General features: G+C 52.7%; 1 protein-coding gene across 3 annotated transcripts in view; it reads right to left on the bottom strand.

Annotated features, from left to right (window-relative positions):
- Positions 1–2,643: 2,643 nt before the first annotated feature.
- ATG2A (autophagy related 2A) overlaps positions 2,644–16,181 on the bottom strand; it is a 37,648-nt gene continuing 24,110 nt past the window's right edge. For 2 of the 3 annotated variants that reach the window (XM_028711089.2, XM_077920453.1), the window contains exons 30-42: positions 14,855–15,066; positions 13,981–14,210; positions 13,222–13,357; positions 11,685–11,903; positions 10,627–10,728; positions 9,356–9,440; positions 8,258–8,393; positions 7,380–7,452; positions 6,344–6,426; positions 5,925–6,046; positions 4,988–5,142; positions 4,429–4,584; positions 2,644–3,293 (exon numbers count right to left, since the gene is read on the bottom strand). In XM_028711089.2, the coding sequence (XP_028566922.2) occupies positions 3,057–3,293; positions 4,429–4,584; positions 4,988–5,142; positions 5,925–6,046; positions 6,344–6,426; positions 7,380–7,452; positions 8,258–8,393; positions 9,356–9,440; positions 10,627–10,728; positions 11,685–11,903; positions 13,222–13,357; positions 13,981–14,210; positions 14,855–15,066 (1,946 nt within the window). In that variant the 3' untranslated portion in view covers positions 2,644–3,056. The remainder of the gene's footprint in view (positions 3,294–4,428; positions 4,585–4,987; positions 5,143–5,924; positions 6,047–6,343; positions 6,427–7,379; positions 7,453–8,257; positions 8,394–9,355; positions 9,441–10,626; positions 10,729–11,684; positions 11,904–13,221; positions 13,358–13,980; positions 14,211–14,854; positions 15,067–16,181) is intronic. The other variant, XM_077920454.1, reaches the window with a different exon arrangement.

Here is a 16,181-nt window from a genome sequence, read left to right on the forward strand (position 1 = left end):
TGGCAGGGGGTTGGACTCGATGGCCCTTGTGGTCTATTCCAACTCTACGATTCTATGAACCCCCTGCAATGCAGGAACCGCAGCTACAGGATCCCTGACAAATGGCCACCGGAGCTCTGTTCAAAATTCTCCAGTGAAGGAGAGCCCACCACCTCCCAAGGCAGTCCGTTCCACTGTCAAAACAGTCAGAAAGTTCATCCTAATGTTTAGTTGGAATCTGCTTTCTTGTCATTTGAATCCAGTACGTCTGGGTGCTACCTTCTGGGGCAGCACTAAACAAGCTTGCTCCACCTTCTGTGTGGCAACCCTTCAGATCTTTGAAGATGGCTGTCCTATCCCCTCGGAGTCTCCTCCAGGCTAAACATCCCCAATTCCCATAAGGCTTGGTTTTCCAGGCCCTTGATCATCCTCTGCACGCCTTCCAGCTTGGTCCTCCTTAAAACTGTGGTGTCCAGAACCGGACACAGGACTCCAGGCGGGGTCTGATCAAGGCAGAACAGAGCAGCGCTACGGTACTGTTCTGTACTTTTCCTTCCATGAAGGGAAGCAAGATTCTAGTCCCTGTGGGAGCATTGGAGGCAGGCCACTGAAAGCCCTCGGGATGGGTTATGCAAGAGAGCCGAAGGGGCCTCAGGCCAAGCACCGCTTCCCCTTCTCTTTCCTCATTCTTCTGTGAAATGTTTTGCAACATTGCCAGGGAGACTGGGCACAAACAGCACCCCGTTCCCAGGACTGATGCCAACGGACCTCTACGTTGGAGACATCTCCTCCTCTCCCACCGGCTTCTGAAGCCAATGTCAAGTTCGGCAGAGGAACTGGGCCCATCCCAACCCCTTTAAGCCCTGCAGATTTTAACACCCCCGATTCTTCACTGCTACCCATCATCCTTCCCTCCCCTCGCCCCCACTAACTCTTCAACAAGACTGGTTTCTATGGAGATGGTTTTCATTTTCTAACAAGGTGAGAGAGGGTGGGGGGGAATAGCCACCCAGGGAGTGGGGAAGAGGGAAGAGGGGCCCAGCAGCAGCAGGCAAACAGTGATTTGAGGCAGAGTGCTGCCCCAAGCAAGAGGGTGGGGGGAGAGACTGGGGTCCCAATTTGCCAATCTGCAAGTGTTATTCTTTTGGGAAATGCCAGGCATACCTACTCAGAGGGGGCTGAAGAGGAGTTAATGGAGGGGCCAGAATTTTTCGATTGTATTGCAATCTCGCCTTTCCCTCCAAGGGTTCAAGGTGATGCACGTGGTTCCCACTCATTAATTCCCACAACCCTGTGAGGTAGAGTAGGCTGAAAGGCAGCGGCACTTGGAGAGCTTCATGGCGCAGTTCGGATTCGAACCCTGGTCTCTCCCAGGTCCTAGCTTGGCACTCTAACCACTGCACACCACAGACAATCAAGAAGGGTCTTGGGCAGAAGGGATGCAGGACTGGTCCCTATTCGGACACCCCTCAGCGTAGAGGCCTGAGCAGGGAGGGGAAGGGCCAAGGAGCATGGCTGAGCAGCAGAGCACCCCACTTTGCGCGCGAAAGGGAAGGATTTTTACAGGGGAAGCAGGCTGCAAGTGGGCGCACACTTGAATCCAGGACAGCTCTGGATGGCTGGGGAGAAGGCGGCGGCACCTTTAAGTGTTTCTAAGGAATAAGTTGCTAAGTGGCATTTCTGCCTGTGGTTAGGGCCGGGTCTGAACCCCTGGCATCTTGAGGCAGGGCTGAAAAAAGCCTTTTGGCCTGAGATACTGCCAGTCAGTGTAAGCAACACTGGGCTAGATGGTCTGATTGTGTAGGGCCGCTTCCCAAAACTGCAGAGAAGTCACTTCTCCCACCCTGGGACCCTCCAGCTGTTTCAGACTACAACTCCCATCAGCCTCTAGCTGGCACTGAGTAGAAGAGGAGGGGGAGGAGGAAGGGGGAACCTTCTTCACTGCTGCTGCTGCTGCATTCCGGAAACCAGAAACTTGACCTCAGGCAGCTGGCAGCTCGCCTAGTTTCTCCAGAGTAGCACAATCCTGCCCCCTGCTGACTGCTAGGAGCGTTGCTGACTGATGATTGTAAGAGCTCCCAATCCCTTGAACGTAGAAAACGTGCTCACCCCCTACCCCAGCAAAGCCAGCCCTTCTAGGGCAATCACAGAATTTTAGAGTTGGAAGGAACTTCCAAGGTCATAGAGTCCAACCCCCTGCAGTGCAGGAACGGCAGCCAATCCCTGCCTGCTCCTTCCTTGCCACACACACTTCCTGCAACATGCATGCTGCCCCCCCCCCCCAGCACAGCACGCAATCTGGGCTCAGCCCTCCGGTCCTCCTTTATTGTGGAAGTATCTCTGGCTTTTGCAACATCCAGGCTGAAGGAAAGACGTTCTGGGGAGCCTGAACAGCTTGTGCAGAACCTTTTTGCTTTGCTGCTGGTCAGAATGAAATTGAATTGTGTTGTTGTGGCTGCCTGGGTTGGTTCTCCTGTTCTCCCCACAAACACACCAGCCCCCCCCCCGCCCCCAACATGGGTGCCTGCGTCAATTCCTGCTTCTGTACCTGAAAGGAGTCGCGTCCCTGATCTGTACAGCACATCAAAACACTGTCCGACAGGGCAAAACAGGCCAAGAAAAGGACACTTCACCCCCTTACCGAATGCCTATGGAAGCAGGAGCTGAAAACAAGTCACGTCCTTTAATGTTCAGCCAACCTTCCGTCTCTCCCAACAACCCCAGAGAGAGAGGGAGACAGAGAGAGACAGAGAGAGAGAGAAGTTGCAGCCTGCAGCTCATGCACCAAATGGATGGCAGAAGCTATACTCCTGACAAGTACAAAAACAAGGGCGAGGCAAGAGGAGGTGGCACCACCCTCGTGATGCCAGGCGTGCCGCTGCTTGAGAGCGCGCCAATCCCACCAAGCAGAAGCTCTTCCCCACCAAGTGGTTCTTCTTCTGCGGGTGGCAAGGCTGGCAAAGCGGGAGGCTGCGTCCTTTCGGTGGCCCTGCCAATGTCCTGAACGGGGTAGATTAAGAGGAACGGCCCCCGCTTCTGAGCCCGGGTCAGTGGAAGGCGGCAGTGGCGGCGCCCGGTCAGTCCTGAGCCTCTTCTGAGCGCCACTTCAGGGACTCCTCCTTCCGGGCATCGGGCTTGATCTGGTTGCGCATACCGCCCAGGAGGTTGGAGGTGGCTTCCGAGGCCACGATGAGGGGCTTGACCACGGTGGGAGGGATCTGCCGCAGGACGCCTCCCACCGCCCCGGTGATGCCTTTCTGCTCGTGGCCACGAGTCGCCACGTCGCAGATGGCCTGGGCTGTGTCGATGACACCCTGGAGGAGGAGGAAGAAGAAGAAGAGTCTGGATTTGATATGCCGCTTTATCACTGCCCTAAGGAGTCTCAAAGCAGCTAACATTCTCCTTTCCCTTCCTCCCCCACAACAAACACTCTGTGAGGTGAGTGGGGCTGAGAGACTTCAGAGAAGTGTGACTAGCTCAAGGTCACCCAGCAGCTGCATGTGGAGAAGCAGGGAAGCGAACCCAGTTCACCAGATTACGAATCCACCGCTCTTAACCACTACACCACACTGGTGTAGAGGAGGAGGAGAAAAGGATGGAGAGAGAGCGTGCGTCAGGGCCTGCCAGAGGGCTGTAAGCAGAGTTTCTCCAACTTGGGTCTCCAGCTGTTTTTGGACTACTATTCCCATCATCCCTGATCACTTGGCTTGCTAGCTATGGATGATGGGAGTTGTAGTCCAAAAACTGTTGGATACCCAGGTTGGGGAAACCCTGGCTGGAAGGATCATTCCTTTTCAAATATACAAAGATCATTAATTTACAAGGCAACATGTTTTCCTGGTTCAGTTTTATGTAAGCTGCTGTTGTACACGCTTATACAGTGGTACCTCAGGTTAAGAACTTAATTTGTTCTGGAGGTCTGTTCTTAACCTGAAATTGTTCTTAACCTGAGGTACCACTTTAGTTAATGGGGCCTCCCGCTGCTGCTGCGCCACCGGAGCACGATTTCTGTTCTCATCCTGAAGCAAAGTTCTTAACCCGAGGTAATATTTCTGGGTTAGCGGAGTCTGTAACCTGAAGCGTCTGTGACCAGAGGTACCACTGTATATATATATATAAAAAGGGGTGTGTGTAAACAAATAGTAATGATATTCCGCTAATAGCGAACTCAGACAGTGAGTGCCGATAGCTATGAAGCCAAAATGGGGCTGCTGGAAAATCAGAGGCAGCATTTGCTTGCCCAGAAGGACCCCAGCAAGTGCAGAAAGAGAACAAACCTCAAGGAAACTAACCCAAAAGCAGCTCAAGGAAGCCAGAGCAGCCCTGGATTTTGGAAGATTCAGGGCAGATAAAAGGAAGCCCTTCTTCGCACAGGGCAGAGTTAACCTATGGAACTCACTCCCACAGGAGGCAGGGATGGTTCCCAACCTGGATGGCTCTAGGCCTTACCTCTCGCACGGTGTCATAGGCCTTGGCCACCCCTTCACGCAGGTCGGCAGGTTGCTGGCCGCGCCTCAGCTTGCGTGTGTGCTTCTTGTCCAGGAGGGTGCGCGTCATTGGGGGGGCGGTAGGGGACAGGATGTCGTAGACGGTCTCCGCTGTGGCCTGCAAGGGGGAGAGAAGGGATGGCAAACCAGGAAGGAGAGGCGGTTCTGAGAACCCCGTTGCCCTTGCGGGGACCACAAATATGCCTTCAAATATCCGAAGGGCTGTCGCATGGGAGACGGAGAAGGCTTGTTCTCTGCTGCTCTGGAGAGTAGGAACCAAGCCAACAGCTTCTAATGACAAGGAAGGAGATTCCAACTAAGCTTTCAGAGGAACTTTCTGAAGGCAAGAGCTGTTTGGCAGTGAAATGAGGCTGTGGTTAAGGGGTTGGACCAGATGGCCCCTGGAGGTCCCTTCCAACTCTACAGTTCTACGATCCCCTCCACATCACCAAGGGCTGGAGAAGAACAAGGGCCACCCCTCGCAGACCACCCCTGCCCGCCTCAGACCACATGGCCCAAACCTGGATGGCCTGCACCAGGCGGTTGCTGAGCTCGAGGGCCGCCGACGCGGTTGAAGTGCCAAAGGAAGCTGCCCCACGCTGCAGGCCCCGGATGATCCGCCCGTCCTTGCGGTACTGCTCGATGGGCAGCCAGAAGAGGTCACGGAGGCCGTGGACTGGGAGGGAAAGAGAGAGAGAAGAGAGGGCAGATGCAAGGGCAGCACCGTTGCATGTCAGGCAAAACCATTCCCCTTTACCCAGAGGCCTATGGCTATTCCATAATCTATGGCCTGTAAAAGTGTGGAGAGGCAGGACTGTTATGATTATGATTATTATTAGGCTGTCTCTGTCTGTATGCTTTTCCATTGATGTTATGTAATGTGTTTCTAATGTTGCACACCTCCCTGAGATCTTTTGATAAAAGACGGTAGGTAAATTGAAACAAAATAAAAAAATTCCTTCCAGTAGCACCTTAGAGACCAACTAAGTTTGTTATCGGTATGAGCTTTTGTGTGCACGCACACTTCTTCAGATACACAGAGATCTGAAGTTAGTCTCTATGGTGCTACTGGAAGGAATTTTTAAATTTTGTTTCGACTACGGTAGACCAACAGGGCTATGTACCTGTAACTAGAAGTATGTAAATTGAATTAATTATTTATCATCATCATCATCATCATCATCTGTGCTGCTGGATCAGGCCAAAGGGGGACTTACCTGGTCCAACATGCTGCTTTCCACCATGGCCAACTGGGTGCACACTCCTCCCCAATGGGAAATCCACATGCAGGGATGGGAAGGCAACAGCTCCCTCTCCCCAGCAGTTGGGTGTTCAGAGGTAGACTGTGCCTCATAACAATCCTCCTGTTTGTATATGTAGATAGACAGGAAGCCTTCCAGCCCCCAACACTGCTGCCCGATACATCCCCAGGCAACCCCCTCCTCCCGCCGGACTTACAGAGCTGCACCACGGAGTGCATAGGCCCCACGCCTCCCAGGATGCCTGGCAGCTGGTTCTTACGGATGTCCGTCAGCCACTCGGTCAGGGCGTAGCTCACCACCTTCTCCACGCCCAGTAGCCTGCGGAGGTGGAGAAGGAGGAGGTCAGGGACCCCAAAGGGCAACGCCCACCAGATCTGGCCCCCAAGGCCAGTAAAGCCATGGGGAGGGGCTGCCAGCAGAAGTGTCTCAGGCAGCGGGATGCCAAAGCATCTGCGGCTTTTCAGCCCAGCTTGACAACAGATAAATGGGGCTGCCTCCATTCAGATACTGGCTTCTTACTACGCACCACCAGGATGCTGGGGGGTTAGAGCCCCGCCTTGCCCTCCTCTCCATTGACACACCCCACCCGGCTACCCTAAAAAGGTGGCTCCTCACCCGTGTCGACAGCAGAGCCTCTTGAGCTTGAGCTCAGAGCAGTTGAGCTGCGCCAGGCCGATGAGGATGCCGGCAAAGGTGCCCTAAGGAGAAACGGAGAGAATTTTTGTAGAGTGGGAAGGGACCCTGCGGGTCATCTAGGCCAACCCCCTGCAGTGCAGGAATCGCAGCTGAAGAATCCCTGATAGGTGGCTGCTCTGCCTTGGTTTAAAAGCCTCAGGTGAAGGAGAGTCCACCACCTCCCAAGGGAGCTGCCTCCACTATCGAACAGCTCTTACCACCAGAAAGTTCTTCCTAAAGAAGGGTGGATGCTGACCCAGCGACCCTGCTGCCTCTTCCGGACAGGCACTCGCCTTCCCCACCCTTGCCTTTGTTTAATCCAGGGTTTCCCAAACTTGGGTCTCCAGATGTTTTGGACTACAATTCCCATCATCCCCAACTAGCTAAGGATGGAGTTGTAGTCCAAAAACAGATGGAGACCCAAGTTTGGGAAGTCCTGGATTAATCTCTCTGCCCACCCCCATCCTTTCCTGGGCACAAGGGCCAGGCTTTAGAGGGGAGAAAGAGGCAGCCTGGTGGGGACCACCATCCCCTTCCTGTGCTCCTATGCCATGGGTAGGCAAACTAAGGCCCGGGGGCTGGATCCGGCCCAATCGCCTTCTAAATCCAGCCTGCAGACGGTCTGGGAATCAGCGTGTTTTTACATGAGTAAAATGTGTCCTTTTATTTAAAATGCATCTCTGGGTTATTTGTGGGGCATAGGAATTCATTTTCCCCCCAAAATATAGTCTGCCCCCCCCCCCAAGGTTTGAGGGACATTGGACTGGCCGCCTGCTGAAAAAGTTTGCTGACCCCTGTCCTATGCTGAGACCCTAAAACGCAGCCCCCTTGAGTTGTCCTCTCGCAAAAGCAACATCAGCTGGAATGGATGGCTGGAAGGTGGAGAGAGACTGAGAAGCAGCTCAGCAAAGGGGTCACTCGTAGCGGACAAGGAAGTTCCCCAGGCCTGGGGAGGGAGGGACTCCTGCAGACTCACCACTTGGTCCACGGTCACATGCTTTCCCTGGTAGTCCAGCCAGATGGGCACTTCGGACGTGAACCGGAACTCTCTGGAGAGGGAGAAGCCAAGGAGAAGGGGAGGTGCTTTTTCTCTTGTGGTGGGAAAGCGCTAGCAGCAGCGCCGGCTACCACTCCAGTGGCCTGTCTACCCCAGCATCCTGTTCTCACAATGGCCGTGTACCTCTAAGGACCTAGAAAGCTAGATAGACTGCCTCTGGGCCTGGAGGTTCCCTAAGCACCTGAGAAGAGCCTCCTGGATCAGGCCAACAACCCATTTAGTCCATCATCCCATTCCCAGGTGCCTCTGGGAAATCTTCAAGCAAGACCTCTGCCCTCCTGTGGTTTCCAACCACTGGTATTTATAAGCATTTATTTGTCTCCAGCTGTGGAGGCAGAGAATAGCTGGGATGGCTAGTAGCCATCGATAGCCACCTCCTCCTTCCTTCTACAGAACACGCACCCTCCAAGCTGGGCGATGACTCTTGTATTTCCCATCTCTCATACGCATTATAAATTCTGGAGTCCCTGTGGCGTAGCGGTTAAAGTGTCAGACCTCAACCTGGGAGACCAGGGTTAAAATCCCCCCTTGGCTCACTGAGGGTGACCTTGGGACTGGTCACTGCCTCCCAGCCTAACCTACCTCACAGGACTGTTATGGGGCAGAACAGGGGACGGGGAGAAAGAAAATGGGGAGCAGGGAAACCATAAATGCTGCCTTGAGCTCCCTGGAGGAAAAGTGGGGTGTAAATATAGTAACTGATAGAACTCTCCGCTAAGACTCTGCAGGTTGGCCCTGCTGCCCCCCAACATCCACACGCCCCATCCCTTCTCCCTCCCCACGTCAAGCGCTTGTACCGGAAGTAAATGGGCTGGTCGGAGGAGGAAGAGGAGGCGTTGGACAAGGAGCTGTTTTCGCTGGCTGTGGTCTCCATCGAGGCTGTCATCTCCCCCTCCGCTCCCTCAGGCTCTTTCCCCAAGGGGTCTGTGCGACCTATGGAGTGGAAGAGCAGCATTGGGCAATGAGAGAGAGAGGGACGTGGGGCACCTCTGGAGGGTTCCTCTAGACAGCCTCTGCCATCCGTGTGACACTTTGGATGTTCTTGAACTAGAACCCCCATCAGCCCCCAACCAGCTTGGCCAACAGGCAGCCATGGTGAGGAGGGTGGTGCGGAACTGGAGAAGCCCTCCTCCTCTAGGGAAAGGGAAAAGCTGTCCATGGAGGCACAGGTCAATTCTGTGTCCAGGGCAGCTGTCTACCAGCTCCACCTGGTACATAGGCTGAGACCCTACCTGCCCGCGGACTGTCTCGCCAGAGTGGTGCATGCTCTAGTTATCTCCCGCTTGGACTACTGCAATGCGCTCTACGTGGGGCTACCTTTGAAGGTGACCCGGAAACTAAAACTAATCCAGAATGCAGCAGCTAGACTGGTGACTGGGAGCGGCCGCCGAGACCCTATAACACCGGTCTTGAAAGACCTACATTGGCTCCCAGTTCATTTCCGAGCACAATTCAAAGTGTTAGTGCTGACCTTTAAAGCCCTAAACGGCCTCGGCCCAGTATACCTGAAGGAGTGTCTCCACCCCCATCGTTCAGGCACTGAGGCCTAGTGCCGAGGGCCTTCTGGCGGTTTCCTCACTGTGAGAAATGAGGTTACAGGGAACCAGGCAGAGGGCCTTCATGATAGTGGCGTCTACCCTGTGGAATGCCCTACCGTCAGATGTCAAGGAAATAAACAACTATCCGCCTTTTAGAAGACACCTGAAGACAGCCCTGTTTAGGGAAGTTTTTAATGTTTGAAGTTTATTCTGTTTTTAGTCCTCAGTTGAAAGCCGCCCAGAGTGGCTGGGGAAACCCAGCCATATGGGCAGGGTAGAAATAAATAATTATTAATTAATTAATTAATTGTTATTAAAATATTAAAGGAAGATCTTCCCGGGAAGCCAGACACTCACCTTCTGAGCCAGCCTCGCAGGGCACGACGGGGTTAATGCTGGCAGCCACACTGGTGAAGAAGTCCTTGAGGAAGAACAAGGCATCCTGGAGTAAAAGCAAGGGGAAAGCAGGAGCCTATTATTATTATTATTATTATTATTATTATTATTATTATTATTATTATTATTATTTAGTATTTCTATCCCACCTTTCTCCCAAGCTGGGATTCAAGGTGGCTTACAACATTTGGGAATAAAAAAAAATGCAAAGGAATAGAAACTAACAATAATTAAAATGCATCAAAACACATTTAGAACCAGCAATCCAAGTTTGTTTTGATCCCTGTGTATTTCATCCTGTGCCACTTCTATTTTCATAGCAGGCATACAATAAATCTAGCAGTTCGTAATATCATTCTTGGAAGCTCCAGCGCAGTCATCTCCAGTTTGGGCAGACTGGGAGGGAGAAGAGGAGGAATCCACCCTGCCAGGTCCACCCCTCCCATCCCAAAAGGCTCACAAGGAAGCCGCTTGCTCTGCTGCTGGCTGCAGCCACACTCAAAGTCACTAGACACTGGACATCTGCATCAGGTCCCTCTAGGGATAGTTTTAGAGGTGTGGTGCATGGCCTTGTCTGAGCATTTCATCCACTGCCAGAGGGATGTGAGGGGGGTTACAGAACGAAGCCATTTTGATGTTGTACGGTTTCAGTTTATAAACTTCATAAATAAATATCCTGCACTGCATAGGCCCCCAACAACACATGCCTCTGCCGTATCAATATGTGATGCTTCAAAAAGGTCCCTTTGCAGAATCTATTTTATTACAATGTCTGCCAAAGTGTCCTGAGCCATCTTGTTTGTTTTATTCCATTGCAATAACATACTCCACAAAGTCACTGTTTCTTATTTCTTTACCGTTTGTCCTGTTTGCATGCTGCAAACTAAATGCATCTTGGAAAAAAAAAAAAAAGGCAAAAAGCAAAACAGCTCAGTCAGTAGAGCATGAGACCTTTCATCTCAGGGCTGTGTGTTCGAGCCCCACATTGGGCAAAAGATTCCTGCATTGCAAGTGGTCGGACTAGATGATCCTTTCCGACTCTACAATTCTATGATTCTAGGAGCAGGCCAGGCATCTGAGTCACAGCCGCAGCCACAAGCAGCCATTTTGGCTATGCACATCCTCCTCCTCCTGCGGGAGGGCAGGGAATTCCGAGCACAGGGGTGCTCCCAAACAAAGTCCCCCCCCCACTGTCCCCTGCAGAGCACCTAACACCAACCCTCCCCCCTCACCTGGTCAATGTTGAGCCTGAGTGGCATCAAGGAGACACGAAGGCAGCACTCGGGACCCCCCAGACCAGACTCAGGGCAGACGTGCAGGGCTTTGATGGTGAGCTGTGAAGAAAGAGGGGGTGCGGGTGGTCAGTCTTGCGGTGGCCCCCAGTGACAGAAGACGGGGGAGCTTTCCAGAGGCTGAGCTTCAGCGGCGCCAAATCCCCCTGTACCCACAAAACTGTTTCACTATCAGACTCCAGGCCAGGCTGAACTACCAGAGTCTCATCCAGCCTCCAAGATCCAGGTGGGTTTATTTTTTCTGTAACATTTATATACCGCTGATTATTGTAAGGGGGGGGGGACCCGCAAAGCTGTTTCCAAAAAGAACAATGAAATTGCTGATAAACAGATATTTAAAACATTCGGAGAGGGATCAAAAATAAATAAAATCAGGTTAAAACACACATCGACATTCTATGTATCCGGACAGAGTTGACTAATCCAAAATGTCTTTAGCAGGAGTACTGTGAAGGTGCCTGCCTTCAACAGGTAGGGAGTTCCAAAGTACCACACCAAAAGATCAATCTCTTACAAATGCAGAATGCGTATTACGTGGCACCTGCAGCAGTGCCAGTTCTGCAGCTCAAAGCGGTCGAAAGGCCCATCTTGCAAGCAAACTAGTCCCAAGTTGTTAAGGGCTTTCTATGCTAATAGCAACGCCTTGAACCCGGGTCCAGCAGCAAACTGGCAAGCAGAAAATCTCTCCACCCAGGGGTGATATATTTGCTGACAAGGCCTGTCAGCAACCGTGCTGCAGCATTCTGCACTGACTTCAGCTTCCGGATCGAGAGCAAGGGACGTCCCCACATCAAGCGTACTGCAGTAATCTAGTACTGGAGGCCACACCCTCCCCCAAAAATCGCATACAGGAAAGGGGATCATCTGGACTTTTCCAGTCTAAGGAGAGGCAGAGACAGCCAAGAGCCAGGGGAGAGGTCTGCTCCTTAGTGCTCACCAGCAACGCGACCCACAACCCCCCACCTGCTCTCATCTCCTCCTGCTGCTGCCCCCCGTACCATGTTGGAGTGGGCTCGGCGCGGCATGCACTCGCTGCTGTACAGGTAGAGGAACTTGTTGATCTGAGAGGAGGCCAGGCGGTCTCGGATCTCCAGCTCCTGGACAATGAAGACCTGTCTGGCCACGGGCTGCTCCTCCAACTCCACGGAGGGTTTCTCAGATGTGCCGCTGCTGCTGCTGCTGCTGCTACTGGGGTAAGTTTCATGCTGGAAACTCACCTGGAGAGGAGGGGAGAGGTGAGGGCAGGTGAGGTCACCACTTTGTCCCGCTCCCCCCCCCACTGTTTTTTTGCCAATTAATTTTTATTCATTTTCAAATTTGTAACACACTGAAACCAAATTAAAATTAATACCCGCTTCCCCCTCTCTCAGGGATATTCCAATTTTTTGGAATCCACTTTTACATGCTGCTTATTTTACAGATTTATCTCTTATTAACTTCTTTCCATTTTTTTAAAAAAGCAAATTCTTCATCCCTCAGCTATTCCCCTTTACCAACACCCGCATATAGATACAACAAAATTATATCAAGGAACAACAAGTGAGGTTGCAATAATTTTAAATCATTCGTTCTCCTCTCCAACTTGCATGCTAGTTTCATTTTCTTATCCCGGATAATTTCCAGCTTCTACCTGTTTGCGTGCACACGTCCAGGGGAGACTTTTCCTTCGCCCCACTGTTTTGATTCATTCACCTGTCGTCAAAGGAAGCTCAGGGTGGTGTAAGCTGCACCCCCCCCCCACTTTTCTTCTCACAAACAACCCTAAGAGGTAGGCCAGGCCAAGAGACTAAGAATGGCCCAGGGTCACCAAGTGGGTATTTTTGGTGCGTATTGTAGTCCTAGCCCAGGACTATCCCCCCGCCCTGATGCCCCCCACCTCTTTCCTTTCAGATCTCTTGCACCCCACCAACCAATAGAGCGATTCCCTGCCTTGTAAGCACAGCCGTTCTCGCAAGGGCCTTTCTGGGGAAATTTTATTTCATTTTATTTTCATCCTAACACCTCAGGGTGGTTCTCGGAATAAAATACAGGAGAAGAAACATGCAAGTAATTAAAACGAAACAGCAAAACAGGAACCCACCCCTTCCTATAGGCACATTTAAAAGACCATCTCATATTAATCAGCCAAAGGCCTGGTTGAAGAGGAACGCTTTCACCTGGCGCCTAAAAATATATATACAGTGGTACCTCTGGTTGCGAACGGGATCCGTTCAGGAGGCCCGTTCGCAACATTAAAAGAGCGCAACCCGCTGCGGAACATCTGTGCACGCACGGATTGTGATTTGGCGCTTCTGTGCATGCACGTGATGTCATTTTTGCACTTCTGCGCATGCGCGAGTGGCAAAACCCAGAAGTACCCCTTTCCGGTACTTCCGGGTTGCCGTGGGACATAACCTGAAAGAACGTAACATGAGGTATGACTGTATAATGAAGGTGCCAGGTGAACCTCTCCTGGGAATCGGGGCACCCATTTTAAACTCGAAGGAGCCCCCTGAGCAGCGAGCGAGGCCCCCCTCCTGAGCCACCAGCTCTCACCTTTGTCAGCTGGATCTCCATCAGCAGGTCGTGGATGCGGCTGGTGCCCCCCTGAGCCCGCCAGGTGTTCTGGGGCCGGTTGGTGACAGAGGAGCGGGACGGGGATGAGCGGGCGCTGGAAAGAGACGGCTTCGTCCTGGAGAAGGTGGGGCGGAAAAAGATGGGGAGCGAGAGCATCTTAAAGTCAGCGGATGAGACTTGCTCCTCCGCCCCTCCAGCCATAAGAACATACTAGAAAAGCCTCCTGGGCGGATGGCAAATGGCCCGTCTGGTACAGCATCCTGTTCTCATAAATGGCCAGCTAGATGCGTCAATGGGAAACTGGCAAGCACAAGAAAACTTTCCCTCCTTTTGGTTTCCAGAAACTGGCACAGGCAACTCCCCATTTATGCGGGGGGCCTCCGTGCGTGTAACTGAAATCGTGTGTATTGGGAAGACCCTGGGGAGTCCTAGTGGCTTGCAAGGAGACCCCTCCCCAGAGTCCAAAGAAGATGTCCTCTTTGGGCTCTGGGGAGGGTCTCCTCACAAGCCAGAAGGGAGGCGGGGCTTGCACCACTGACGTGCAGGGAGGGAGTGACGGCTGCTGCACTTCCCCGCATGTCAGCTGTTAGGCAGGGAGGCGTCAACAAAGACATCCTCTTCAGGCTCTAGGGATGGTCTCCTTGCGAACCAAGAGGACCTTCTGGGGTGGGGTAGGGGATTAAATTAAAAAAACAGGTGGCAGAGCAATAGGTAGGCAGCTGAGGGCGAGCGGCTCACCTGGGTGAGTGGGCGTGGCCAGAGGCAGAGCGCCCCAGCCCAAAGTCCCTCCCGCCATAGAGATGCCAGACCACCGAGATCTCCCGCATCATCACCCGGCTCTCGGGGACCGGGAAGCGCGAGGGGGCCTTCAGCAGGTCCGTGCTCCCCAGGGGGCGGGAGAAGTGCCCCTCCTGGATGCGAACGGGGCCTTCCAAGAGCTTCGTCACCACCGGCTCCCCGTCTCGGGGCTGCGGAGAGAGGAAGCAAGAGGCTGGATCAGAGCACATAGTTTCCAGAAACTGGTATGCAGATGCATTGCTGCCTCCAGCCATGGAGGCAGGGCAGAGCCTTCAATAGGTAAAGGTAAAGGTAAAGGGACCCCTGACCATTAGGTCCAGTTGTGACCGACTCTGGGGTAGCGGTGCTCATCTCGCTTTATTGGCCGAGGGAGCCGGCGTACAGCTTCCGGGTCATGTGGCCAGCATGACTAAGCCGCTTCTGGCGAACCAGAGCAACGCATGGAAATGCTGTTTACCTTCCCGCCGGAGCGGTACCTATTTATCTACTTGCACTTTGACGTGCTTTCAAACTGCTAGGTTGGCAGGAGCAGGGACCGAGCAACGGGAGCTCACCCCGTCGCGGGGATTCGAACCGCTGACCTTCTGCTTGGCAAGTCCTAGGCTCTGTGGTTTAACCCACAGCGCCACCCGCGTCCCGAGCCATCAATAGTGCCTCTTAAAAGCCATCCAAGTTGGAAGCTATCGCTGCCTTCAGAGAGGTGGTTCTGCAAGGGCCCTTGGCTTTGCTAAAGCCACAGAAATAAAGGCCTGGGTCCAGAGACAGCAGATGGCCTGAGGCTTGGCACTCTCCTTGCAGAAGGGCCAGGCCGTACCGGGATTCCTGTGCCTGGGGCGTCCAGGATGCAGAAGTCGTCCGTGGCTTCGCTCTCGCCCTCGCTGTCCTCCGAAGGGCTGAAGTCCAGCCCCTCCCCGACGGGGGTGGGGGGTGGGGCCGGGGTCTTTCCTGCCTTGCCCACGGCTCCGTTCTCCCCGGGGAACAGGTAGACAGAAACCGGGGAGGGCTGCCGCCTGAGGCCAGAGTCACCTGGGAAAGGGGGAAAGGTGATATTAAACAGGGCAAGCCCCACTCAACTTGTGCTCCCACCAGCTCTGAGCCACCTTCCGCTGCCTTGCAGGGAGGACTCAAAAGGCGCAGTTGAAGGTGGGATCAGGGGGGAAGCATTCTCTCATGACACAAGACAAGAAAACTTGTCGCGTGTCAGAGTGGGTGGTTTTGCCAGGTGTTATATTAGAGTGCATGAGATTACACATAGCTGACAGATGAAGAATCGGAGGTTCTTTATTTTATTTTTTTGCTTTTCTCTTTCTTTCATTATTCACTTTTTCTTCCCTTTCCCATTTTATTCCTTCTCCTCCTCTCTCTCTCTCTCTCATTCTCTTTCTCCCTTTCTCTTCTTCTTTCCTTTTTTGTGTTTTTATATAGATCAATGTTTTCGTTTTGATAAAAAAAAAAAATTGATGATAATCATTGTATCCCTTTCCCCAATTGCTAATAAAATTCATTTTTTTTAAAAAAGGAAACTCAAAAAGGTTCATTTGCTGATAATAATTGTTACTACTACCAGACTGGGAACCTCAGGCCTGAGGGCGGAATCATAGAATCACAGGAAGAATCATTGGAAGGGACCCAAGGGCCATCTAGTCCAACCCCCTGCCTCCTGGCCTCTCTACTTGGCCCTTGTGTCTACATTGCTCTGCCCAACCCCTCGCCTGCTTTTGCCTGGCTGGAACTGTGACACTGCTGCTGCTTGACTGCTAGGAGGATGGAGAGCGCTGTTGCTCCACACCCCTGGTCCCAGCTGATCACTTGAAGGAGCGTCTCCACCCCCATCGTTCTGCCCGGACACTGAGGTCCAGCGCCAAGGGCCTTCTGGTGGTTCCCTCGCTACGAGAAGCCAAGTTGCAGGGAACCAGGCAGAGGGCCTTCTCGGTAGTGGCACCCGCCCTGTGGAACGCCCTCCCACCAGATGTCAAAGAGAAAAATAACTACCAAACTTTTAGAAGACACCTGAAGGCAGCCGTGTTTAGGGAAGCTTTCAATGTTTAATAGGTTATTGTATTTTAGTGTTCTGTTGGAAGCCGCCCAGAGTGGCTGCGCCAGATGCGCGCGGTATAAATAATTATTATCATCATCATCAT

Source organism: Podarcis muralis, chromosome 16 (assembly GCF_964188315.1).
Source record: "Podarcis muralis chromosome 16, rPodMur119.hap1.1, whole genome shotgun sequence".
NCBI classification, from domain to species: Eukaryota; Metazoa; Chordata; class Lepidosauria; order Squamata; family Lacertidae; genus Podarcis; species Podarcis muralis.